Source organism: Nothobranchius furzeri, chromosome 2 (assembly GCF_043380555.1).
Source record: "Nothobranchius furzeri strain GRZ-AD chromosome 2, NfurGRZ-RIMD1, whole genome shotgun sequence".
In the NCBI taxonomy this organism is placed as follows: Eukaryota; Metazoa; Chordata; class Actinopteri; order Cyprinodontiformes; family Nothobranchiidae; genus Nothobranchius; species Nothobranchius furzeri.
In genome coordinates this window covers 80,451,560-80,479,363 of record NC_091742.1, presented here as the reverse complement: position 1 = coordinate 80,479,363, position 27,804 = coordinate 80,451,560, and the positions used below count along the sequence as shown (strand labels likewise).

The 27,804-nt window shown below is 42.0% G+C and overlaps 1 protein-coding gene across 5 annotated transcripts; it reads left to right on the top strand.

Moving 5' to 3' along the window:
- The first annotated feature begins 161 nt into the window (after positions 1 to 161).
- LOC107373428 (zinc finger protein 25-like) lies at positions 162 to 27,804 on the top strand. Of its 5 annotated transcripts, XM_054748766.2 has the most exons (5): positions 1,484 to 1,688; positions 1,870 to 1,930; positions 6,535 to 6,839; positions 6,970 to 7,243; positions 26,266 to 26,538. In XM_054748766.2, exons 3-5 carry the CDS (start codon positions 6,556 to 6,558, stop codon positions 26,305 to 26,307), a joined length of 600 nt encoding a protein of 199 aa, XP_054604741.1. In that variant the 5' UTR covers positions 1,484 to 1,688; positions 1,870 to 1,930; positions 6,535 to 6,555; the 3' UTR covers positions 26,308 to 26,538. The 5 variants fall into 5 exon arrangements, with proteins under 5 accessions (XP_054604735.2, XP_054604741.1, XP_054604740.2 ...); XM_054748765.2 differs by lacking the exons at positions 6,535 to 6,839; positions 6,970 to 7,243 and having other exon boundaries at positions 26,266 to 27,804; XM_054748760.2 differs by lacking the exons at positions 1,484 to 1,688; positions 1,870 to 1,930; positions 6,535 to 6,839; positions 6,970 to 7,243 and adding an exon at positions 162 to 1,238 and having other exon boundaries at positions 26,266 to 27,804.

The following is a 27,804-nucleotide window of genomic DNA, read 5'->3' as shown; positions in this document are numbered from 1 at the left end:
GCCCTGACAGGCAGCCAAAATCCTCCACAACCCCTCTCACATTCTCCACCCCGCATTTCAATGGCTCCCCTCTGGGCGACGCCTACGCTGCATTTCCTGCAAGACTGAGAGGAGGAGAGTCACCTTTGTCCCCAAAGCCATTCTGCTCTTTAACTCCAGCAGATAAGACCATCCCCCGATAAACCCTCTCCTTGGGCTCTCCATATATTTAACTTTTATACAGACGACACTTTAGTCACTTTAGTCACTTTATTCACTTACTCAGTGATTTTTGCATATTTTACTGTTTTATCCATCTTCTTGCTGCTTTATTACTTCCTTATTGCCTATTTATTCAATGTTCGTATGTCCAACATCATGCTGCTCTGCTGTTATTTTTATTTTTTATTTTTTAATTGCCCCTCGGGGATAAATAACATTTTTCTGATTCTGAAAGGTGAGACCCTCTCTGACCTCCTGAAAACCCAGTTGTGCTCACCTGACATTAAAGACTTTGATCCAACCAAAGCCATTGACATCTGGCATGCTGACAGTTTGCGCAGACGCAGGCCTGAATTTGTGCGCAAAAATGCAACAAAAGAAAGTGATGCTTACTCAGATTCAGAAAAAGAAACAAGTTCAGAGAGCTCTGAGGATGAGGATGTTTGATTCAGAGGAAAGAGATACAGTGGAAAAAAAATAAATCAATGTTGCACTTTCTATATGTTCTTGTGTGTATTGCAGTATGTGTGCGTTTTTCACAACAGCAGTGTTAATAAAATGACAAAATCTTCATTCAGTGGCATTCATAATCTCTTTTTTGACTGCAGAAAAAAATGGCTAGTGGAAATCCAAGGTGATGATCATAAAAGTTAATTTTGAACCCTGGTTTTTACAATGAAAGAAAGTTTATATTTTGGATTTGTACTCCAAGTTCTCACTTGGTGTCGTTCTTGTCCTGACCAGCAGGTGGCGGTAACACGTTCATTGTTCTCCGAGCGCCAACCAAAACCAAGACGAAGAAGAAGTAAAGGACTGTTGGCAAAGTTAGCTTGTTGTATGACGTGAATATTGAGTCTCCGGCTTAAACATGTATTCAGGGGAGTCTCTGATGGACTTTGTCAACAAGCAAGTAGCTACTGCTAGAAAACTCATCACGAAGGTTGAAGAAGCCTTGGCCCAGTTCGAGGAAGGGCTCGGTGATCAGCGCAGACTGTCGGATATGAGCTGGGAACCACAGAGCCGCTCACACGGAGCAGGTAAGAAACACCAGCGGGACTCGTGCAGAGACGGACTGGGACAATAATTTTGCCCGGGGCCCTGTCCTGTTATTATTATTTAAGGTGTGTAGAAAGTTGCTTTCTTGTGTAGATCATCTCCAGCAAGCGGACCTCAGTTTTCTGACTGCCTTTTAGCCAGCCGTCTTTCGATTTTTACGGGCGCAACTACAAGAGAAATAAAAGCTGCAAGCAGCGTCGTTCGGCCCTCGCAGCGAAGCTGCTCGCCCTCCGTCTGCACCCCCACCGCCCCATCCCCGACGCCCTCCAAACCCATCATCCTGCAACCGGTGGCGCACGAGCGCCCATGCGCGCCAGACCTAACGCTGACCAGTTTGTGATAATGTTTGACGAGTCGCTCAACCAGTCAACAAAAACCAAGCAGCTGGATGTCCACATTCGATTCTGGGAGGATGACTGCGTCTAATCCAGGTACCTCCTGCTTAGTAATATTATATATTATATATACATTGGGGCTGGGGAGAAATCCACACCCTACATTAATGATATCAATGGCCCCCTACTCTATGTAATATATGTATTTATATAATTTTCAATCTGTTATGTTTGTGTTTTGATGAGCGTCATCTTAACAAAGATCCCTTCTGGCTAGGTACTTTGGCTCTCAATTCTTGGGATATGGAAAAGCAGTTGACCTGTTGCATCACATCAAAGTAAGTTAAATCAAATTCAGATTTTATTTGTCATAAACACAGTCATACACTGTACGAAATGCAGTGAAATGCCTTACTTACTAGCATTTCATCTTCACTTTTTGATATATGGACAGTTGTTTTAAGTTTAACTACATTAAGGACCTTGCACAATGTTCAGCAGAAATGTAACCATTTGATGCATTGTACTAGATTTATCCAAAAGCTAATTTGCATCTACAGTCCTGTATATCACAGAAATAAAACATTACAGATACAGAAATAGATTAAGTTAAGAAAATACATCACTATTAACATGTACATAAGTATATGGAAATATTTCTTAGACCTCAGTGGTTATAGTTTTGTGAATCTTGAAACTGATTCTTGAAACTGCCAATAGAGCTATAGGTTGTGTTGCTAAAGTGTAGATTGATAGATGAGACTGTGATGTGGCACGTGACTAAAACAGGTTCATGGGGTTGGGGAGGAGGAGCAGCAATGGATGCTAAAGAGGTTTGTTGTCTATCAGAAATTCTAGACGTGTATAAATGTGACACACACAGTGGTGTGATAAAGGTTGTGTAGGTCAGAGATTAGTGGGTGTTTGTATACTTGTGCATACATGTTTTTGATTAAGCGTGTGGTTCTTTGACTAGTAAATGGTCATCAATATTCTTGGTGGGTGAAGTTGGTTGACCAGAAGCAGTTCAGTTGAGCTTGAATGGCTTTGAAGTAATTGGAACACATTACCTGGATGTACTGTGAAGAACATTCACTCATGTTTTAGCAGTGTTGGGAACGTTACTTTAAAAAAGTAATTAGTTATAATTACTGATTACTTTGTCAAAAAAGTAACTAACTGAGTTACAAGATCATAAAAGTAACTAATTACCAACAAAAATAACTACTTAGTTACTTTTTTCATTAAAGAATGCAAGAATTACTACAATAGTGAAATATAAATGACTAATGACTGGAACATAATAAAATGTATGTCCAAATGTTTTTTTATAAACCTGAATAATTTAAATAAATAAGCACTTCACAGGAGGAACTACTGATAGGAACATTACACTAATCTAGACTATTAAAAGGTCACTGTGTGATATTTAACAAGACCCCAATCAGCTAAAATTTAAAATTGCAAATAGAAACACCTGCAAAGGTTCCCGAGCCTTTAAATGGTATCTCGGTCTAGTTAAATTACAGAAATAAATGTAATTTTGCACAGTATTCTAATTTTTCCAGCTTCACATAATTGTGTGTTTTAGCAGCATTTCTGTTGCTGGTAATCTAGTATCGGTTAAATACCGTAAATCCTCTAATACAGGCCCGGGCCTGTATTTGACTCAAGCTCATCCATCTCCAGGCCTTTATTGGAAGAGGGCCAGTATTAGAGGCAGGCCTCTATTTCTATTTGAGCAAAATGAACTAATGGTTCGCTGGAGTTTTTGACAATTAAAATTGCGCCCACATTTTCAAAGTTAAACACATTTCTTTTAACAACGGTAGTTTCTGCTTCAGCCCTCTCCCCCTGCGCAGCGGCCGCAAACTCACTGATGCGCCTGCAGCCTCTCGGAGTTCCTGCTGCTCTAAACATTAAAATAATTATTTCATTTTCTGTTCCTCACTTCTGATTACCTTCAATGGTGTCTGTTTGTTGCAACAGCAGGTACAAAAACTAACTTGCTTTTATTTGACTATTTTTCTGTCCTGCCTGTTTATTATCTTCCTGCATCTCCTCTCAATCCTAAAGAGAAACTGCTACCTGGGTTCATATATATTCACCTCATGAGTTACCTTTGAGCTGCAGTTCTAAAAGATCTACCAACCGCAAAAACAGCGGAGTGCTCGCCGGCCACATCAGTGATCGGTGCGTCACCAGAGGACAAGGTGATGCGCCCCGCTCCACAGCGAAACGCATCAGGCGCAAATAAAAGACAGGAAACATCAAAGGAAATGAACCGACATGAACGATCGCGTGTTAAATTAGTTTTTGAGGTGGCGACACCTGATTCCATCCATCTGATGCGGCTCTCTGTGCTTGTAAAATAATGAATGGATATTTAAATAAAATGCTTTATATTTTACTGAACTAATTTTATATCTGTAAGCCAATTCTAAATGTAAAGATTGTCTGCGTAAACCTGAACAGTTCCAACCTGGTCTTACTGTGAGATCGAGTTGACGCATCACACTTGTGCGTAATCATATTGGCACATTCTGAGCTGAAGATGTGAGATTCCGGGATTCTCCTCAGACAGGCTCCTGGATGTGTCACCACATTGGAGACAGGAACAAGCACTATTCAGCCAAAGTTTCATAATCAGGGAACATTTTCTAAGTGACAAGTCTCGCTTCAGTCGGAGGAATCTTCCTGCATGCGCTCTAGTTGTGTGACGTGCTCCAAGCCCCTCTCCACATCTTCAGCTCACTGTGTGCCGTACGTACGCGCTGACAGCGAGCTGCGCTGAGCTCAGTGTCCAGCTCAGATGGGAATCATTTCTTGAGTGATTTAGCTACATCTGCGCGAAACGAATAAAGTGTCAGTTCGTCTGCATGCGTCGGGGTAATTCTTTCTCCGTCAAAATAAATAATCAAATACGGGAACTATCCGGTCAACACAACACAAGCCCTGCTTTTAACTGTTCTGTTTTCTTGTGAAAATTGTTGCAAAGAGATATAATTAAACTTGATTAACACCAGAGCCAGGCGCACTGCGCCGTTATCTCCGTCACTGTAAATGAGGGAAAAACAAAATGATCGGATCATTTTCTGACCTTCCCCACCTACAAAGTTTAATTACAACAATCAAACGTGACAGAGCCTGGATTTGTATTCTGAACAGTCTAAACATGTTTTAAAAAGAAACGTATGACAAAAGTGGCACCTGCTCAGTAAAACCACCAACAGGGTGAAAAATATCAAAATATTGTCGGCAGAGACGGGCTACAACTTCTGGATCCATTTTATATAAATTGTTTTATTGATTATCTTCTTATGAAAGATAACTTTGACGTACATCAGCCGGTACCGGTGGGCCCCGCCCACAACGCCGCGGCTGCTGCGGTGTTTTCTTTACTGTGGGAAACGGGTAATAATGGCTCTTTGATGGGAACAGGTTGCCGACCCCTGGTCTATAGTGAAGTCGACTAGTTCATACAACCCCTGCTACTGCTCCCCAGAGTGTTCTGCAGCATAATCAGCACGTTCTCTTTGAACTTGATATCAAATTTTCGCCTCCTCTTCGTCTCCGCACAGTTAAAGTTACCCTCGCGGTCTATCACTGGCAAATCAAAAGTGAGACGATGACACAACCGCCCCCCGTACTTGCTTGTTACCACATTCCACCCGGCCACAATAAGAGACCGGCCATTATTCACCTCCGCCGACTCTGACACCGACCAAAATTGGAGACCCGGCCTGTAATTGAATACCGGCCTGTATTAGAGGATTTACGGTAGATAAATAAATATCCTTTAAAATGACACTAGAAGAGACACAAATCTGATGGAGGACTTTAATGTACTAACGTGGGTCAGACCCAACCACAGAAGAGCTGAAGCTGGGTGGTAAACACACACAGGTAGTTGTGATAACACCTGAGCTCCATGACGTCTAAGACTGATGCATCAGTGTTACAGCGGGACTAAAGACATGATCAGAAACAGGTTACAGCTGGATGATCTAGGAAGGTAGAAGATCAGGACGTCTGAGCAGTGAACAGGTGAGCGGACCTTCAGGACGTCCCGCTGTCACGCCAAGAAGGGCACGGCTGCAGACCCGCAGATTCGCTGCTGCAGATTCCCACCTGCAGTAGCGAATCTGCGGGGGGTCTGCAGCCGTAGACTATTCATCACGTCTTCCTCGTTCTTCACGGCCGTGATGCTCTTGGATGAAAACATCTACCTCTTTAGCTCCTGATCAGCTGATGACAGCTTCAACACACCGCACAGCTTAACGCACGCATTTCCTTATCAGTAACAGAAACGACGTTTTGATAAAAGAAGACGTAATTAATTAGTTTGCTCGTTACTGAAAGAAATATTTTTTATTAACGCGGTTAATTTAAACGGCATTATTCCCGTCATTGCTTTGTTGTGTCTACAGCATGCAGATTCTGAGACGGTGAGGGTCTCCGCCCACCCGACCAATCATCATCGTGTTTGTAAGTGCGTTACCGACACCTCTCTCTCCCTGGCTGCAGCTGAAGTGTGGCCGTCAGAAAGCCTCACACTGTTGCTCAACGTTCGACAAGCACATAGTAACGCACAACCGTCCGTCCCCAGTAACGGTAACGGTGTTGCAATGGCGGGAAAAGTAATTAATTAGATTATTCCGTTACCTATAAAAGAACGCCGTTAGAAACGCTGTTATACTTAAACGGCGTTACTCCCAACACTGTGTTTTAGTAGCACTTGTTTGTTTCACTTATAAAAAAAATATTGGTTTGCTAATATTTTATTTTCTGCTCCAGGGATTTGTACACAAAACTTTGATTCATGTAACCATTTTACATATGAGTGAAAATCAGGCTAATGGCTTACTGAATAGGAGGGTATTAAAAACAAACATAAAAAGAATATTGTCATTAATATACTTGGGGCTGTGTTTATTCTCAGGAATGTGTTTCAAAACTGAATATGAGACAGCTTCTCTCCATCAGTATGGACGGCCCAAACGTCAACTTGAAGCTTGCAGACCTCCTCCAGACTGAGCATTCTGAGTTGTTTGGTGCTCATCTGGTCAATGGAAGCTGTGGACTTCACACACTCCACAATGCACTGAAGGCAGGCTTTACTATGTGGCAGATGGACAAGCTCCTTCGAGCACTCCACTACCTCTTTCATAATGTTCCAGCCAGGAGGGAAGATTTTACTGCCTTGACTGGGTCCACCTCCTTCCCGCTACCATTCTGTGGCCACAGGTGGGTTGACAGTTGTTTGCCAATGGAAAAGTATCTGCCAAAAGGGTCTGGTTAAAGTTTTTTGTTTTTATTTTGCAACAGTAAAGTCAAATGAAACTGAAGTGAGCTGACATTGTCCATTTTTGCATAGGTGGATTGAAAATGTCCCCGTGGCAGAGAGGGCCATTCAAGTGTGGCCACTGATCATGCTATACGTAGATGCTGTGAAGAAGAAGAAGAAGCTTCCGAACCCCAGCACTGCCTCTTTTGACACCATTGAGGAGGCACATGCGGATCCTCTCATGATTGCCAAACTTCAGTTCTTCCTGGCAATATCCAGGACCTTTAGCATCTTCCTGACCAACTATCAAACTGATGAGCCAGTTCTGCCCTTCTTTGGCAAAGATTTGAATGAGCTGCTGAAGGTAATTGTTACAATAGGACTATCTAGCCATGGATGTGTGGTGCTCCACAACTCTGTAAAATCAATACAGTGTGCCGTTTTACATAAATTGGGCAACTCACTTGAAATAAAACATGGATGCTAACAAATACATACATACATACCATAATTTTTTTTCATTTTCAGTTCCCCTGGTTCACCATAATGCAATATAAAAATAATTAAAGCTGCAAGCAGCGTCGTTCGGCCCTCGCAGCGAAGCTGCTCGCCCTCCGTCCGCACCCCCTCCGCTCCATGCCCGACACTCTCCAAACCCAGCTCCGTACCGCTCCTTCCTGGCCGACAGCCAGGGGCACCAGGGCACGTCTGGCAGAACAGCAACGTCAACCACCCCGACACCAGAAACTGTGAACGGCCTCCTCATCCACACCTCACCCTGACTCAGCATCCCCTCTGAGCCCAGCATTACATGTCTCACCACTAGGAGATACTCTATCTTTACCACAATGGTGATGTGATGTTCAGTCTAGGGCAAATCGGAGGCTGTTTGTGGAAGTTACAGTCAAACGTAAGGTCACGGCGTATTCCAGAATTCGCCATGGCATCAAAGCCCCTCCCTTTCTGAAAAGTTATCAGATCTGAATGGTCATTACAACATCATGAAGACAGTGCATGACCTTAGTGTCATGTTGACTAAATTAGAGGGGACAAATATGGGCAGTTCACCATAAAACAGCAGGCTTCCTGTAGTCAGGGGGCGGGGCTTAGGTGATGTCAGCTGTCCACATTGTCATTGTCTTGAGATGTGGTCAATGATCACACAGACAAAGTTTGATATAGATCTGATCATGCACATGGGAGTTGTTAAGTCAAGTAATGTAATGGCGAAAGGTCAAAGTTTGAGGCTTAGCCACGCCCACACCTTTAAACTTATTTAAAATCCGACGGTTGAATTTTTTCCTCTATGTCTTAAGAGTATATAGCAGGAGTTTGAAGGTGATCGGTGGAAAGGGCGACGAGACATCATTCTCCTAATAACGTGTGCGAAAACCACTAAATCGAGTACTTGGACCAAAATGGCCGACCTCCTGTGCGACATTGCGCTTGGCTCCAAGAGACTTTTTTGTAAGTCCGGAGACACTACATTAGTGTGCCAAATTTCGTACTCCTCAGTCAAAGCATGGCTTGGGGCTGAGGGTTTTAATGGTCCTAGGGGGCGCTATTTCAGAATATAGGCCACGCCCACAAACTTCAGCTGTCCAATTCTATTAGGGGTTAGAGTAAGATCACTCATCAGAAATTGTGTGGCGGTGTCACAATGATTGAAGAAATGAGAGACAAACGTATTTCCATGGCGTGATGGCGAATTTCGCCATGCTCCCAAAGCCCCGCCTTTATTCGAAACCTGCCAGTACTATAGACCAAGTGACCTCAACTTGTCTGCTGCTATTTGCCAGTGATTGCTGGTGATTGGTTAAAAGGAGTCTAATAGGGAGCTGTGAAAAGAAAGAGTGGCGTGGCGACAGGTCAAAGTTTGAGGCTTAGCCACGCCCACACCTTTATACTTATTTAAAATCCGTAGGTTGAATTTTTTCCCCTTTGACTTAAGAGTCTATAGTAGAAGTTTGAAGGTGATTGGTGAAAAGGGCGATGGTGCAACACTCTCCAAACTACGTGTGCGAAAACCACTAAATCGAGTATTTGGACTAAAATGGCCGACTTCCTGTGCGACTTGGCGCTAGGCTCCAAGAGACTTTTTTGTAGGTCCTGAGACACCACATAAGTGTACCAAATTTCGTACTCCTCCGTCAAAGCTTGGCTTGGGACTGACAGTTTTAATGGGCGTAGGGGGCGCTATTTCAGAAAATAGGCCACGCCCACCGGATGTTCACATCAGATTCTTTTGGGGGCCGGACTAGGATCATTCCCAAGGAGTGTCGTGGCGATATCTCTAGAAATGACTAAATGGAAGGCAAACGTAAGGCCACGTCGGTACGCCTGACTTCGCCGCGCCGCCACAGCCCAGCCTTCTGCAGAAAACTCCCATAAAGTGACGCCAAGCAACCCCAACTTGTCTTCAGTTACCTGCTACAAATTTGGGATGATTATTTGAAAGGGCGAATTTTGGAAAATTTCCCAGTAAAACTTGACCTTTTAAGTCCTGAGGGGGCGGGGCTTATGTGACATCATCAATCGACCATTCATTTGTCTTCGGGGGGCGATGACGATTGTCCATAGAAAGTTTCTTTAACTGTAGTCCTTTCATTTATGAAATTATAGCAATTTGAATTTTTTTGGCAAGTGCTCGAAATTTGAGGCCTGGCCCCGCCCCTTCAGAATTTACGAAAAGTCAATTTTATTTTCTCATTTTAATCGTCCATCGCTTCTGTTCGATCGCACACTATTTTTTAGACCATCGTACGAAAAATGACCAAACTGTTCAACCAAATGTAGACCCTAGAAATGGCCAAAATGGGGTCAAAATGGCCAATTTAGTCCAAAATGGCCGACTTCCTGTTTGATATTGACCATGGGTGCAAGAGGCTTTTCTGTGCGTATTGTTGAGTTCTACAAGTGTACCAAATTTCATCACTCTACTTTGAAAAAAGGTCAAAGCGGAGGGGTATTTTTAATTTTCCAGGGGGCGCTGTCGAAACATTTTTTTACCAACTTTCACGTTGCCAGTGAAATATGTAAATTTCACGCACTTTCTATATTGGGCCAGATTTTGGTGAGTTTTTGGATATGCTAAGACCCCCTAAAGGCCACCCAAAGACGTGGAAGAAAAAGAAAGAAATAATAAGAAACGGAGCAGATACAATAGGCCTTCGCAGCTTCACTGCTCGGGCCTAAATATGTTCATTTATAACATATATTAAACCCACATTTTTCATGATTAGACAGAAGCAGTTAGAGGGATGATTTGTTTATTGGTAGGCTAGGAGGATGGTTCTGTCACTGATAACTTATATCCTTTTAAGAGTCTCCTCCGGCGGTTTGTGAAGCAAGAACTCCTGCAAGATGCCACTCCCCTGAGGCTGACCAAAATTGACGTTGAAATAGAAATAAGTTCCTCAAGCTGATAACCAATAACTAATCTCTCTGAGGACACGGTGCTTGTGCACTCTCCTACAACACCTTGACATGACTAAATACATATTATGCAACATTTTGTGAACATCAATTTATTTGCATTTATTTGTTATAAATGCCACTGTATAATTCTTGCTGTCAGTATTTGCAAGATATTGGTATTTGGGTCTGTACTGGTTAGACTTAAATGAGTTAAACCAAGGTCTATAGCCCTTTGGTCATAGACTATGAGCTATAAGTATATTGGTCTTTTTATACTGGGAATCAGGAGTTATTTTAGTGATCATCTTGTTTCTTATTTATTTTTGTCCTGATTGTGCCCTGAGCAATTTTATGACTGAATAAAAACAAATAAATTCAACATAAATTGAAAAATCGTCCTAAATAATTGAGATCTCAATTTCAGTCACCATAATCGTGATTATTATTTTTGCCATAATCGAGCAGCCCTAATTATATCACCTGCAGTTGAAAAAACCCTCTCAGACGCGACACTGGTCCCAGGGACACAGAGATATCGCTTAGCCATGCGAGCCAAAAGAGGATACTCTTTTTCATTCTCTCTCCACCAGACCAGAGGATTGTCCTGCAGTCCTGCAGGTCTCCTCGCCCTGTACCTCTTGATATCATCTTCTGCCACCTCTGCAAAAGATTTTTTTGCATGTCCCCTCTCCTCTCTTGGTATGTAGGCTTCCCCAAGGAGAGACTCCAAAGCACTGGATTGCTTGGGGTTATGTGCAGGGGGGTTGTTTTCCTCCTCTTGCTCCATTTCATCAACTTCATCCTGCTGCACGAGAGAAGAAATACTTATATGTGCTGTTGTGCAACAATAGGCTTCGGTTTGGCTATGAATAACTTAACATAACATAAATCTGTCATTTTGATCTAAACTATCAAGTCAGACAAGCACTTGGATATCAGGAAAAGTGTTCAGTCTTGGTTCTTAGAGTTGAGTATTTTTTGAAGGTTACAGTAAAGTCCCATTAGTTGTCACACACACAGGTGTGTGTGCAAAATTTGTTCTCCGCATTTGACCCATCCCCTGGGGGAGCGGTAACCTTCCAATCCAACCCCTTAATGCTGAGTGTCAAGCAGGGAGGCATTGGGTCCCATTTTTTTCAAAGTCTTTGGTATGACCCGACCAGGAATCGAACCCCTGATCTCCCAGTCTCAGGGCGGACACTCTACCACTAGGCCACTGAGAAAGGTTAGCTTATTGCCTTGTGTATTTAAGTGTAATCTTATTATTTTTCTTTTTCTCCAAGGATATGTGCTGCTGTAGCGAATTAATTTCCCCCCTGTGTGATTAATCGGAGTATATTCTGTTATCTATGAATACCTGCCTGCTCAGACTGAGATTTAAAATATGATAAAATATTTAAAAAATAAAAATATGTTTCTGAACAGTAAGAAACTGCACATTTATAATTGGAATAAACACAAACAACTTCTCCCTGATAGGTAAGAGTTTAACAATTAAACATTTCAGTTAATAAACTTCTATCAACAAACTCACTAACCTAGTAACACTCAACTAAGATACTACTACTAAGTAAATATGAAAGACTAAATGAAAACTAAAATGAAAAATATACAAATAAGAATAAAACCAATAACATGTTGTGAAAACCAGGTTTAATAGAATGATTTCAGAAAATAGGCAACATTAGCTTTCAACTAATTCAGATCAGACTTCACCAAAATATGTAATGTGTGTGTGAGAGAGAGATAAATTACATGGTAGTATTTGCTTGGATTTTTTTTTTCACAAGGCTTCTTCTTACTTACATTAGATGCTTCTTCCTCCATCCCACCCACTGCTTCAGCCTGGAGCCTGGAGAAGGTGTGCTCTCGCTCCTCCTCACACAGAAATGGCAGGGCTTTGAAGCGTGGATCAACAGATGAGGCGGCATGCAGCATGGCCGTCTGATTCACATACCTGAAATATAAATGTCACACATTTAAATCTATGCAATTAGGGAGATAATATTTTCTTAAATTGTTTCATTAAATACACAATATAACCTATTTTCTCTCACACACATACAAAATAGGCCTACCTTGTTCTCAGGTTTTTCTTGATCTCATTCTTCATATCCTTAACAACTTTGGAGTCTTCTGGGAGGCTGGTCATCTCCTTCAGCAGCAGAGCACGCAGGGGTGCCATCACTGAGAGGATTGGTGACTTTTCTTCTGACATGACTTCAGTAGCTTTTTTCATTGGCTTCAGAGCTCTGACCACGTCTTCAGCATCAGTTATGTCTTCCTCTTTCAGACTGCACAAATCTTTTTCATTTCTGCGGACTTCAGGTGAGAGCAGAGCAGCAGAGATAGCAGGCTGCTGCTCCAGAAAACGTTCGAGCATTTCCAGTGCACTATTCCATCTGGTCACAACATCAATTGTGAGCTTGTGTTGTTTAAGCTGCAATAGTTTCTGCTTTTCTTTCAAGATGCGGCTAGCTGTTGTGCTGCGATGGAAGAACGTTACAATGTGCCTCACTCTCCCAAGCAGGCGTGCAATATTTGGGAGTTTGAGACCGGTTTGCGAGGTGAGGTTTATGATGTGTGCAAAACAGCCAATGTGTGTTAACCCCATCATCTCAACAGCACGAATCATATTAGCCGCATTGTCGGTCACCATAGCAGGATCTTTGCTCATCAGCCCCCACTCCTCTATCGCTGCAGTTAACATTTCTGCTAGACTGGCAGAACGATGGTCAGTTTCAACTTCTGTGGTCTGTAATACGTACGAGTTGAGGTTCCACTCCTCGTCAATGTAGTGTGTCGTCAAACTCATGTACGATTCCGTAGCCACAGATGTCCGGGTATCCGTTGTAATGCCCACTCTCTCTGCTGACTGAAGCTTACATTTCACATTTTCTTTCACCGACTGGTACATGTTTGGCATGACTTCTTCTGAAAGACGTTTGCGAGAAACCATAACATATTGCGGCTCCACTACTTTCATTAGCCGCTTGAAGCCCTCGTTTTCAACAACAGAATATGGGTGCATATCATTGTAAATGAAGCCCGCTATCGCCTCAGTTATTTTGTGAGAACGTGTAGAATTAGCCGGTAGTTGTAGTGATTCCTTGAATTTCATCTGCTGCAGACCAGTGGACGGCTTGCATGCAAGATCTTGGTGATGTCGCAAAATGTGATTGTTGAGATTGGTTGTATTTCCGCAATATTTCACCTCCATTTGGCATGCCTTGCAAATCACTTTGCTTTTGTCAAGCTGACCTTTCTCTTTGTCCGTTCTAAAACCAAAATGCTGCCAGACTACAGCTTTAAGAGTTTTCGGTGTTTTCAAACCGAGGTCATTGCTAACGTTGCTGCTAGTATCCGACGCCATTTTTAAAAATATCTTCACACCTAGCACGCATGCGTGAATTCAGTCACATGACGGTGGGCGGAAGAAGGTCGCTACACCATATTAACCCTTTATCATCACCCACGCCTCTGAACTTCTTTTATATTTTAGCTGTACAAGAGCCAGACACTGTTAAATGGTTAAATCGATCTTTGGACGTATGAATGGACCAAGCCAGTTGGTGTATGAACTTCTATCGATTATATAAATATCCGTGGATATATATATGATATAAGTTTCATTGCCAATTCGTTTGATCTTTCTCAGAATTTAACAAAGCTGAATAGCAACAGCGTTAAATTCTAGTTATGTAGATCAACAACGCTACATATATAAATTATTCTTTTTTGCACACGCATTCTGTAATCCCTAAAGCGTGGTTTATGCTTGACGCGAGGTTCGCACGGCTCCGCGCGGCAAAATTGCGTCATTTTAACGACCACGGCCCTTCCACCGTGCCTCCGCACTGCCCAAACTTTCCGCACCGCGCACATAGGAAATTTTCTAACTACGCGGATGGTCGGACACGGAAAAACATGGCGGACTGGCAAGGACTAGTATGGCAGAGGTTTATAAATACAGACATTTGTATGATTCAGCTCTCAAAGATCACCGTGATCAACATGTTAATAATTCTTGGAGAGAAATAGCTCCCACTGTCGGAAAAAACGAGGACGCTGTTAAAAAATGCTGGAATGCCATGTTGTAAACAACAGTAATTTTTACTTCTACTATGGTGTAGTGTTGTATGCATGCCATAGAGCTCCATGCTGCCCCGTTCAGTTTGGGAGAATATTGGCTCACCGCAGAGACAAGCCACATGAACCATAAACGCTGCAAGTTGTGAAGCGTGTTCCATCCGCGAGCCGCATCACCAAGCGGAAAGTAAATGCATCAAGCATAAACCAAGCTTTAGTCATCCAAAGTTGATTTTCCCTTTTACCTGTAGATTTGATTAATTTGCAGTTATCAATATATGACTTCAACAGTATTTTCATGACGGATGTGTATGCAGCCTTTCATTTTAAACTGTCATTATGGTTTAGTATACATGCAAAAATAGACTATATATGTCTCGTATTTACATAGTTTTAATGTATATCCAAAAAATTAATTCTTAAGGTATGCTGTTTAAACTTTTTTTTTATCCTTCTGAAGGTGTGGTAGCTTTTATTTTGCCGTGGTGGCGCGCCACAAATTTTCTGTACCTGTACAGAATATATACACCAACCTAAAGGATTATTAGGAACACCATATTAATACAGTGTTTGACCCCATTTCGCCTTCAGCACTGCCTAATACTAGGTGACATTTATTCAACAAGGTGCTGAAAGCATTCTTTAGAAATGTTGGCCCATATTGATAGGATAGCATCTTGCAGTTGATGTAGATTTGTGGGATACACATCCAGGGCACGAAGCTCCCGTTCCACCACACCCCAAAGATGCTCTATCGGGTTGAGATCTGGTGACTGTGGGGGCCGTCGTAGTACCATCAACTCATTGTCATGTTCAAGAAACTAATTTGAAATGAATGGAGCTTTATGACATGGTGCATTATCCTGCTGGAAGTAGCCATCAGAGGATGGGTACATGGTGGCTCAGGTAGCTCGTGGCATTTAAACGATGCCCAATTGGCATTAAGATCCCCCACACTATTACACCATCACCACCAACCTGCACAGTGGTAAAAAGGCACGATGAATCCATGTTCTCATTCTGTTTATGCCAAGTTCTGACTCTACCATTTGAATGTCTAAACAAAAATCGAAACTCATCAGACCAAGCAACATTTTTCCTGTCTTCAACTGTCCAATTTTGGTGAGATCCTGCAAATTGTAGCCTCTTTTTCCTATTTGTAGTGGAGATGAGTGGTACCCAGTGGGGTCTTCCTCTGTTGTAGCCCACCCGCCTCACGATTGTGCGTGTTGCGACTTCACAACTGCTTTGCTGCATTCCTCGGTTGTAACTAGTGGTTATTTCAAATTTGTTCTTCTATCAGTTTGAATCAGTCAGCCCATTCTCCCCTGACCTCTAGCATCAACAAGACATTTTCGCCCACAGTACTGCCGCATACTGGATGTTTTCCCTTTTCGCACCATTCTTTGTAAACCCTAGAAATGGTTGTGCGTGGACTAGGGTTGTCACGGTAACCGGTATAGCGGTAAACCCCGGTAAAAAAGTTGACAATAAAAATAACCGTCCAGTTTTTAAAAAACGAAATTATCTCGGTGGGTTTACCGTGGCCGCGGTTTCAGCGCGGCGACCCTTACCAGCCACCGTCGCTTCAGCTGGCTGAAGTTTCCGCGGCGCGCAAACGCACTTTTTAGTTTGCAACGGCACCAAAACTTTGAAGCTGAAATAATGGCCGAAGGAGGAGACGGCAGCGCCCAGGACATCCATCAGCCCTCAAAGAAGACTAATCGGAAGTATGGGCATATTTTGGATTTCTGAAAAATGCTGAGGGACAGTTAATAGAAGACGGCTATCCCGTTTGCAGAACGTGCAGGAAACAAGTGTCTGCAGAAGGCAGCAACACTTCGAATCTCATGGCACATCTGCGTGACCATCACCCACGTCTCTACAGCCAGTGCAAGGTAGGTTATCATTAGCATTTTAGCTTAAATGCATGACGTGAGGACTTCTGGTTGAGGGAGAATGCAACGAGTCACTATAGACTGCAGCCGCAGCGTCCTCTGCCAGCATTTAAACCGTGTCACGGACACCCTGTTGCTGGATGAAGCATCTTATTTGTTGATGATGAAGAGAAATATACAATTAGTTCCTTGTCATTGATTTGTTTACTTATTCAATGCCATTTATACTTGAACTTTTGGATTTGATTACATAGTGTAGTAGTTATTTTAGTAATTTGTTTAAAGTGGCTATTTATTTTAAATACATATTTTTTAAGGTTGACTTGTACAGTGCTCAAGTCAAGTGTGGACTGGAGTTTTAGATTTTCATTTTGATAATGAAGAAAACAAGTATATGAGAAAACAAGTGGTGTTTCTTTGATTTGTTTACATATTGTTTATGTTTCGAATGTTTGGATTTGTATCATTTAAACCTGCACTGACTACTGTAACATGTTCCAGAAAAAGAAGCTATTTGTTCCTTTACTTGTGAAAAGTTGCACTTTTGCTAAGGCTTTGTGTTATTTTAGGTTTAATAAACACTGTTAAACCTTTTCAAAACTATTTCAGTTTGTGTAGAACATGACTATCAATGCTTTCTGAATATATGCAACACCGTTTAAAAAATACCGCGATAATACCGAAAACCGTGATAATTATGGTCACAATAACCGTGAGGTTAAATTTTCATACCGTGACAACCCTAGCGTGGACATCCTAGTAACTAAGCAGATTGTGAAATACTCAGACCGGCCCGTCTGGCACTAACGACCATGCCATGCTCAAAATAGCTTAAATCATTTTTCTTTCCCATTCTGACATTTGGTTTGGAGTTCAGGAGATTGTCTTGACCAGGACCACACCCCTAAATGCATTGAAGCAATTGCCATGTGATTGATTGATTAGGTAATTGCATTAAGGAGAAGTTCATGTCAGCTTTTGCGTGGGCCACTCCGACTCGTGAGCTGATTGGCTATTGCAACTGGATTGTCTCTGTTCACTTACACTCCGAGCAGACTGCTCGGTTGATTCTGAAGACCTACCCCTACTTTCCACAGGAGCTGTCAGTAGCATGTTACTGCAGCAGCACGTCATAGCTGCTGATAGGAACCGCTGTGGTCAACAGAATCTTTTCCACTGGAGCCGTCAGCAGCGCGAGTCGGCCGCGTCTCAGGAGCAGCATGTCGCGGCCTTTACGTGCCGGTTCTATTTTCTACGCGCAACGCCTCTGAAACGGGTCAAGTTCGACATCTTTGGGGAAGGAAAGACAGGAAATCGGACGCGGAAACGGAGCGAAGCTCCCGAAATTGTCAGAATACAGAAACGTACTGCCTTCCGGTTGCTTTACTTTTAAAAAAAAGTTACTAACTTTGCGGCCCCGTGAGAAGTTATCACCTAGCTAGCTGTCTCCTTTGTTTTTCAGGTCCGTGTTGGCGATTATAAAACGGACAGAACATAAAACACAAACCTTTTGGAGCCATGTTGTAATTTTCTCCTGCTTGTTGTTGTGTTTACTGACGAAGTCACTCGTGTGACTTCGTGCTCTGTCGGTGACAGCTGCTCCCCTGCTGCTTTGCAGTGTAAAAATACCAACCTTGGTATTTTTACACTGGAAGCAGTGCAACCAAGTGGGTATAATAGGATATAAAGAAAATAGGCCAGTGAAAAAATTTTTATTTAAAAATATTTACCAAAGGAAAAAATACATTTACTTTTTTGAGTAAGTTTAGGCCAGCAGAGAAGGCTTTGCTGGCCCTGACTGCCCACCAGTGGTACTAAGCAGCAGTAGCTCAACAGGTTGAGCGGGCAGCAGTAGCTCTCAACAGGTTGAGCGGGTTGTCCAGTAATCGGAAGGTTGCAGGTTCGATCCTGGCTCCAGACAGAGAATTCTGCTGTTGTGTTCTTGGGCAAGACACTTAACCCACTTTGCCTGCTGGTGGTGGTCGGAGGGACCGGTGGCACCTGTGCTCGGGCGCCTCGCCTCTGTCGGTGCGCCCCAGGGCAGCTACATGGCTACATCGTAGCTCATCACCATCAGTGTGTGAATGTTTGTGTGAATGAATGAATGATACACTGTAGTGTAAAGCGCTTTGGAGTCCTTACACTGAGAAGCACTGTACAAGTGTGGGTCATTTATCATTGATCATTTAATATTACTAATCTTAATCAAAAGAACATATATAAATATATCCACAGTTAAACTATGATCAGTAGAATTTAATGTATTTCATTAATCCTTAAGACCTGCCAGAGTTCGCCAGAACTTATATTTACATTTTTACATGCTGTGGTGCCATTTTTTTTAGAGTATTTCAACTTGGTATACATCAATTCAACCTTACATTCTAAATTTTAATAATATAAATATAAAATGTTCTTAGCAACTAAATATTTTACTAAAAAATGCTATTATCCATACACAAATTGAAAATCTTTTTTTGTTTTTACACATATTTTTTATATGTTACACCCAGGTGTCTAGGGGGCCTGGGGTAACATGGAGGACGCGTGACACAAAGGAAAATTAACAAAAGTTTTATTTACTTTTCTCTTAGTCCAGAAAAGATGACTATTATTATAATTAACAACCATAGATCTAAATCCCCTTTTACCAAAACAGGTTCAAACAGTAACATGTAACATAACTCTAAAGAGCACAATATCGAAGGTCTAAGTGGGAGACAACAGACCAGAGGAAAGGCAGCTCTGCACTATTGTCCCCCTTGGTGAGGAGCTCCAGCTGGTCCTTTAAACAATTTGCGGCTGATGAAAACCCAGCTCAGCTGGTGCAGGGAGGAGCAAGGGTGAGTAAACAGGCCATAGTCTGCAGGCAGGCTCCTCAGATGCAACATAAAATGCACAGAAAAATGAAATCACAACACAAAAAGGCTCCAGCCATAACATCATTATATAGAAATGCCACACCTTTATCCCTCAAAATTGTCAATGGCAAAAAGTTTCACACAATCCTTTCAAACAACAACAAATTTATTTGAAGTGCTTTTATAAATTAGTTTCTGAGATACACTCATTTAAATAAACTATTTGTAGCTAATCTTTCAGGAGTATAAAGTTTTCCTAATCTCTCACTAATAATAATAACAATAATAAAGATTATTGCATTAATATATATGTGAGGAAACAGAAACTGAAACTTAATCACCCAGCGCTGTAAAGGCGTCAACTGCTTCGAGGAGGGAGGATGCACCATTTGGTAGGTCCATGATATGTCTAAACGTTTGTAATGGTGTGCGTGTGTTGGGAGTTTGTAGTAGGTGTGTGATGTGTGTAGGATGTGTTTGTCTAAATGTATTATTGCAATAAAGCACAACGCTCTGGGACATGTTTAGCGTGGGAGATATTAGTGTAAATCCTCCGGTTTAATATGCAAAAAATAAATAAATTATATAATTTCAATTCTACAAGCATTTGAACACAGATATGCAAATGGGAGCGCCGGCACTCCCGCCGGTCTCAAAGGGCTAAGATATTCAATGGTACTGGAAATGCTTAAACATTTAATTTCTACTACTAAATTGGAATGGTGACATATCTATTATGTACAGGTTAGCAATAATATGTTTTAAATAATTTTTGAAAATAGACATGGTTGCAAATTAAATGCTACAGTGGCTTGCCACATACCCGCACACTGCATGGAGCAGACTTGAAGCAGCAACCTGACTTTGGCTGTTCTGCTGCATAGCACTGCCGACAGCTAAGAATAAACAGCGCTTGTGTGTGTGTGTGTGTGTGTGTGTGTGTGTGTGTGTGTGTGTGTGTATGTATACAGTGGGGCAAAAAAGTATTTAGTCAGCCGCCGATTGTGCAAGTTCTCCCCCTTAAAATGATGACAGAGGTCAGTAATTTACATCATAGGTACACTTCAACTGTGAGAGACAGAATGTGAAAAAAAAATCCATGAATTCACATGGCAGGATTTTTAAAGAATTTATTTGTAAATCAGGGTGGAAAATAAGTATTTGGTCAATAACAAAAATTCAACTCAATACTTTGTAGCATAACCTTTGTTGGCAATAACAGAGGTCAAACGATTACTATAGGTCTTTACCAAGTTCGCACACACAGTAGCTGGTATTTTGGCCCATTCCTCCCTGCAGTTCTTCTCGAGAGCAGTGATGTTTTGGGGCTGTTGCCGAGCAACACGGACTTTCAACTCCCTCCACAGATTTTCTATGGGGTTGAGCTCTGGAGACTGGCTAGGCCACTCCAGGACTTTCAAATGCTTCTTACGGAGCCACTCCTTTGTTGCCCGGGCAGTGTATTTGGGATCATTGTCGTGTTGGAAGACCCAGCCACGTTTCATCTTCAAAGCTCTCACTGATGGAATGAGGTTTTGGCTCAGAATCTCACGATACATGGCCCCATTCATTCTTTCCTTAACACAGATCATTCGTCCTGTCCCCTTAGCAGAAAAACAGCCCCAAGGCATGATGTTCCCACCCCCATGCTTCACAGTAGGTATGGTGTTCTTGGGATGCAACTCAGGATTCTTCTTCCTCCAAACACGACGAGTTGAGTTTATACCAAAAAGTTCTACTTTGGTTTCATCTGACCACATGACATTCTCCCAATCCTCTGCTGTATCATCCATGTGCTCTCTGGCAAACTTCAGACGGGCCTGGACATGCACTGGCTTCAGCAGCGGAACACGTCTGGCACTGCAGGATTTGATTCCTTGCCGTTGTAGTGTGTTACTGATGGTGACCTTTGTTACTGTGGTCCCAGCTCTCTGCAGGTCATTCACCAGGTCCCCCCGTGTGGTTCTGGGATTCTTGCTCACCGTTCTCATGATCATTTTGACCCCACGGGATGAGATCTTGCGTGGAGCCCCAGATCGAGGGAGATTATCAGTGGTCTTGTATGTCTTCCATTTTCTGATAATTGCTCCCACAGTTGATTTTTTCACACCAAGCTGCTTGCCTATTGTAGATTCACTCTTCCCAGTCTGGTGCAGGTCTACAATTCTTTTCCTGGTGTCCTTCGAACGCTCTTTGGTCTTGGCCATAGTGGAGTTTGGAGTCTGACTGTTTGAGGCTGTGGACAGGTGTCTTTTATACAGATAATGTGTTCAAACAGGTGCCATTAATACAGGTAATGAGTGGAGGACAGAAAAGCTTCTTAAAAAGACGTTACAGGTCTGTGAGAGCCAGAGATTTTCCTTGTTTGAAGTGACCAAATACTTATTTTCCACCCTGATTTACAAATAAATTCTTTAAAAATCCCGCCATGTGAATTCATGGATTTTTTTCACATTCTGTCTCTCACAGTTGAAGTGTACCTATGATGTAAATTACTGACTTCTGTCATCATTTTAAGTGGGAGAACTTGCACAATCGGCGGCTGACTAAATACTTTTTTGCCCCACTGTATATATATATATATATATATATATATATATAGTAATGATGGGTAGTTTACATCTTACTTATGAACCATAAAATGTGAGATTCCATAGAAATATGAAATATCGGTTTGATAGATCTTTGAGTATTTTAACCAGAAGATCAGAACTTTTTATTTCAGTGATTACTGGACACTCTCTATTAACTCATTAAAAGAGAGAGAGTCAGGTTTTTTATAGTTAAGAAATTTATTTCTACACACTTTAAACAAGTCTAACTGTAATTACTCAGTGTACTGATGAAACTAGGTGGAATTAATCAATTAATCTAGGTGGAGTTAATCAGTTTCCCTCTGGGATTAATAAAGTATTTTTGAATTGAGTTGAATGAGACGTGAGATGAATGGTGTATGTGTGGAATGTTGTTTTCAGAACTCGCGTTTCCGGAGAAGCAATTAGTTCTGAGTGGGAGCGAATGTTTCGCTCTAAATTACGGTTGGTGATTTATAAAACACATTAAACGCCATCTGTCGGTCTACATACCCACAAGGGAAGCCTCCGTTCAGATCCAGAATGTCGAGGTCCGTGGACCTTCCATGGTACCGAAGCCGGTAGAGACAGCAGCAGTGCCGACCAGACTAGTCTTGGAATGCTTCCAGGTCACGACAGGTTATTATTGGCGTCAGCGAGACCCTGAAGGGGTCGTGAGGTTCAGCTTTTATTCTGAAGGAACCGCTGCGGTCAGGTGTAACGTGCAACAGATTTTATCCAGCTTGTCAAGGTTCTTATGGTTGTAAAGGTTCCGGATGGCCTGTCCGAAACTTCTCTAGAACGCTTTAGACTGAAGTAAAGGTGACGTGGGAATAGTTTTTATAATTGTCATATTTTGGTTTACTGGCGAATCAGAATTTGACATGCAAAAGAGGGCTTATACAGACACCACAGAAAACCACGCCTGACATCAGAAACGTAGGTTCTGATTGTATCAGACAAAAGGAAATGTGAAATGTGACTTAACATAACTCTGTGTCAACGTGTCTAGTGCAGCTGTCCAAAATTATAATTAAGTACTACTATTACGTCCCCGGCTCTCTAGGAGAGATGAGGAGGGGAGTAATAAAATTAGTGTGTGGGATAAATAATAACAGAGTGCTATGTCGCTAAAAAACAAGGGATTTATTACAAAATGAATTGAATATTTACAAAGAATCCAAAAAACAATACTATATACAAAACAAAAGGAGCTATATTTAAAAAGGGAGAAACTGAAAATGCCACCCCAGAAGGGGTTGGGAAGAAAACTGAGAATAATAAATATATATATTCAAAAAGGGAGATCCGAGGTCAGGGTCTAAAGCCGGTCCGAAGTCTATACGCCAAATGGTCTAATCCTAAATCCAAATCCGAAATCCTATTGAGAGCAAACCGAAGACTAGTGAGTGAACCGAGTTGTACCAAAAGCAAACCGAGGAGAATAGTATAAACTGTTCCCAGTCTACACTACCATTGAACTTCTCCTCGAACTGGTGGCTGCGAGCAGCTTTTAACTGCTGCCAAGTGATCAGCAATGATTTGGAACAGGTGGGCACTGGGAGACGGGCGAGACAAAGGCCACTGAGGCCATCTTGTGGCCGAAATGGGACACGGCAAGTAACCCCCCCCCCCCTCTCTCTTAAGAGAACAAATGGGGGGTCTTAAAAGGGCCAACATTTATTCAAAAGAAACGAGGTCTCCCGCTATCCTAAACACACAAAAAAAAAAACTAACCACCCCTGGATCTTCTCAAGGCGGGCAGATTAAACACAAATAATCACGCAGCGCTGTTCCCCAGCGCAGAGGAGTGTTCCCGAGATGTCTACTTTCACAGACAACACTAGCCTTATAGGAGGATCCGACATCTAAAAACAAAAGCCTACAAGGGAGCCTCATGAGTAAAGCCGCATGATAAAGCGTCAGCGATGATGTTCTCAGATCCCTTCTTGTGCCGAATCTCCAAGTTGAATTCTTGTAGCAAAAGTGCCCACCGCATCAGCCGCTGGTTGTGATTGTACATTCGGGACAAGAAGACGAGGGGGTTGTGATCTGTGAAAACAAGAGTGGCAAATTTACTGTTCCCAACATAAACATGGAAATGTTGCAGAGCCCAGATGAGAGCTATTGTTTCCTTTACTATTGTAGAGTAGTTTAGTTGAATTTCTGGGAAAAGTAGCACACGGGGTGACGAAGTCCATTGGCATCCTCCTGGATGAGGACAGCTCCAGCCCCTGCTTGGCTGGCGTCAACCTCCAACTTGAAAGGTCGGGTGAGATCTGGAGCAGCTAAGACAGGAGCACAACAGAGTAATTTTTGCAGACACAAGATCACTTTGGCACTCCGGGGTCTAGGAGAAAGGGACGCGAGTACTGAGCATATCAGTGAGGGGCTGAGCTACCACTGAGAAGTTGTGGCAGAAACATCTATAGAACCCAGCCATGCCGAGAAATCGTCGAAGCTCACGGCGGGTGGTTGGAGGCGGAAATGAGACCATGGCTTGGATCTTATCTGATAAGGCCCGTACCTGGCCATGACCAACTTCTTTTCCTAGGTAGCGGACCGTGGCTTTCACAAACTCACATTTAGCTAGATTCAGAGTGAGGTTAGCAAATTTCAGGCGAACGAACACTTGCTGAAGAGTCTGAATGCATATCCCACGACGACATATAAATGACAATTCATCCAGATACGCGCTACAACAGGGTATATCACCCAACACGTGGTTTACGAGCCTCTGGAAGGTAGCCGGAGCATTTCTCATGCCAAAGGGCAACACCGTATACTGCAACAGATTATCCGGAGTCACAAAAGCCGAGACCTTAGATGCAAAAGGGGTTAGCGGGACTTGCCAGTACCCTTTTAAAAGGTCCAGTCTAGACACAAAAGTCGCTGCCCCCACACTATCGACACAGTCGTCAATCTGAGGTAACGGGAACGAGTCAGGAAAAGTGGAAGCGTTTAGCTTACGATAATCTGTGACAAATCTATAAGTACCATCAGGTTTATCTTCTCACAGATAGGACGAACTCCATGAGCTGGTGCTTGGTTTTGCTAGGCCGTTCATGCTCAAGTAATTTACCTCTTGCTTCATTAACTCACACTTATGAGGACTGGCGCGGTAGGGGTGCATCCGTACCGGCGTAGGACCGGGTTACGATCCAGGCTGTCTAGGGGGCCTGAGGTAACAATTGAGGACGCATGTTCTCGTGTTAAAAGTAACAAAACAACATTTATTTACATAAATATAAACACAAGTGCTGTGTCGCTAAAAAACAAGGGATTTATTACAAAATGAATGGAATATTTACAAAGAATCCAAAAAACAATACTATATACAAAACAAAAGGAGCTATATTTAAAAAGGGAGAAACGGAAAACGCCACTCCAGAAGGGGGTGGGAAGAAAACCGAGAATAATATATACATATATTCAAAAAGGGAGAACCGAGGTCAGGGTCTAAAGCCGGTCCGAAGTCTATACGCCAAATGGTCTAATCCTAAATCGAAATCCGAAATCCTATTGAGAGCAAATCGAAGACTAGAGAGTGAACTGAGTTGTACCAAAAGCGAACAGAGGAGAAGAGAATAGTATAAACTGTTCCCAGTCTACACTACCCTTGAACTTCTCCTCGAACTGGTGGCTGGGAGCAGCTTTTAACTGCTGCCAAGTGATCATCAATGATTTGGAACAGCTGGGCACCGGGAGACGGGCGAGACAAAGGCCACTGAGGCCATCTTGTGGCCGAAAAGGGACACGGCACGTAACAACTACTGATCACAGGATTATAATATCAAGTAATACATTGTCATTTCACAAAATGATTGAACATCTGATTCACATTATAATTTGCAATAACAAACGTTGTTTGATTATGTATTTATCAAAAGAGTTCTCCGTCTAGTCTTGAGCTGTAAGGAGGTGAAGCAGTTTAGATGAGCAGAGGGCATGAAAGGCCTTGGGCCAATATCTCATGTAGATTAGGCCTCCCGACGGAGACATCACCTCTCCGCTCGAGCAGACGCAGCAGAGCATGACCTTTTAGGCCAAAAACAGGACATTTCGTGACGCTACAATTTATATATGCATATACATATATATATATATATATATATATATATATATATATATCTTCTCATTCAATATGTTTTCTTTATTTTCATGACCATTTACAAAGGGGCCAATAAGTGCTAAACACCTCTGGGAACTTCTTCAACACAGTTGGAAAACCATTTCAGGTGACTCCCTCTTGAAGATCATCAAGAGAATGCCAAGAGTGTGGAAAGCAGTAATCAGAGCAAAGGGTGACTATTTTGAAGAAAATAGAATATAAAACATGTTTTCAGATATTTCACCGTTTTGGTTAAGTACATAACTCCACATGTATTAATTCATAATTTTAATGCCTTCAGTTAGAATCGCCCAGTGCTCATGGATCATGGTCATGAAAATAAAAAAAACACGTTGAATGAGAAGCTTTGTCCAAACACGAGAGTTTTTTTTTATTCACATTAATCTACATTTTGTTTTGTCTTTTATCCTGTCCAGAACTTCCACAGCATCATGCCTGGGAAAACAAGATGGCTCTAACTGACCGGCAGCTCTCTAAACAGAAATGGACCTCCAGTTTGGACCAGAAGGAACCAGAACCTCCACTGATGAAAGAGGAACAACAAGAACTCCTTATCCATCAGCATGAAGGGCAGTTCCTTCTGAAGCAGGAAGTTGTTACCTTCATGGAGACTTCTTCTGAAGAAACAGACTGTCATGAACCAGAACCAAACAAGAACCAACCCTTGTGTCAGAGTACTACAGAAGCTGTGAACCAAGATCAGGGTGGATGCAGGAAAGAAAACTCAAAAACAAACAGCAATGAAGAACTGACACGTAATAAAATATGCCAATCCAAAGATCACAGAGACAGTGTAGATGATAAAAAACAAAAAAGGCACATGAGAACTCACACAGGTAAGAAGCCATATCCATGTGAAACTTGTGGTAAATGTTTTATTGTCAGAGGTCACTTGACTACACACATGAGAACTCACACAGGTGAGAAGCCATATTCGTGTAAAACTTGTGGTAAATGTTTTATTGTCAGAGGTCACTTGACTACACACATGAGAACTCACACAGGTGAGAAGCCATATTCGTGTAAAACTTGTGGTAAATGTTTTAGTGACAGTAGTTCCTTGACTAGACACATGAGAATTCACACAGGTGAGAAGCCATATTCATGTAAAACTTGTGGTAAATGTTTTAGTGACGGTGGTTCCTTGACTAGACACATGAGAACTCACACAGGTAAGAAGCTATATCCATGTAAAACTTGTGGTAAATGTTTTAGTGTCAGAGGTCACTTGACTAAACACATGAGAACTCACACAGGTAAGAAGCCATATTCATGTAAAACTTGTGGTAAATGTTTTAGTGTCTTTAGTTCCTTGACTAGACACATGAGAACTCACACAGGTGAGAAGCCATATTCGTGTAAAACTTGTGGTAAATGTTTTAGTGTCAGTAGTTCCTTGACTAAACACATGAGAACTCACACAGGTGAGAAGCCATATTTGTGTAAAACTTGTGGTAAATGTTTTAGTGTCAGTAGTTCCTTGACTAGACACATGAGAACTCACATTATATCACTGAATTGCTAAAGCCTCATACTCCAACCCGAGCCCTCAGGTCCACAAACTAGAACCTTCTAGAATTTCCAAAGACCAATTATAGAAGTCCAGGTGATGGCTCCTTCCAGACTGTTGCACCCTGACATTGGAGTGGTCCTCCTTTTAGCCTTACGTAGTCTTGACAGTCTGGACACTTTAAAAAAAAAAACAGCAGAAGACCCTTTCATTTAAAGCTGCTGTTTCTAAATATTGTATTTTCTTATTGTTAACTTAAATTTGTAATCATCTTTCCTTTGTTTAATGGTATTTTATAAATATGTGACTTAGATTTTTATTTCTGTTTTAAGATCACTATGATTTTATGACTTAATGATTTGTTTTGATCTATGTGAAACACCATGTGATTTTCTGTCTGTGATGAGTGCTATATAAATAAAATGTACATACATGGGAAAAGCCA

Excerpts from the sequence above, each read along its gene's own strand:
- LOC107373428 (XM_054748760.2), top strand. The coding sequence starts at position 1,070 with ATGTATTCAGGGGAGTCTCTGATGGACTTTGTCAACAAGCAAGTAGCT. Across the intron at positions 1,239-26,265 it reads GAGCCGCTCACACGGAGCAG|AACTTCCACAGCATCATGCC; the intron begins GTAAGAAACACC and ends TATCCTGTCCAG.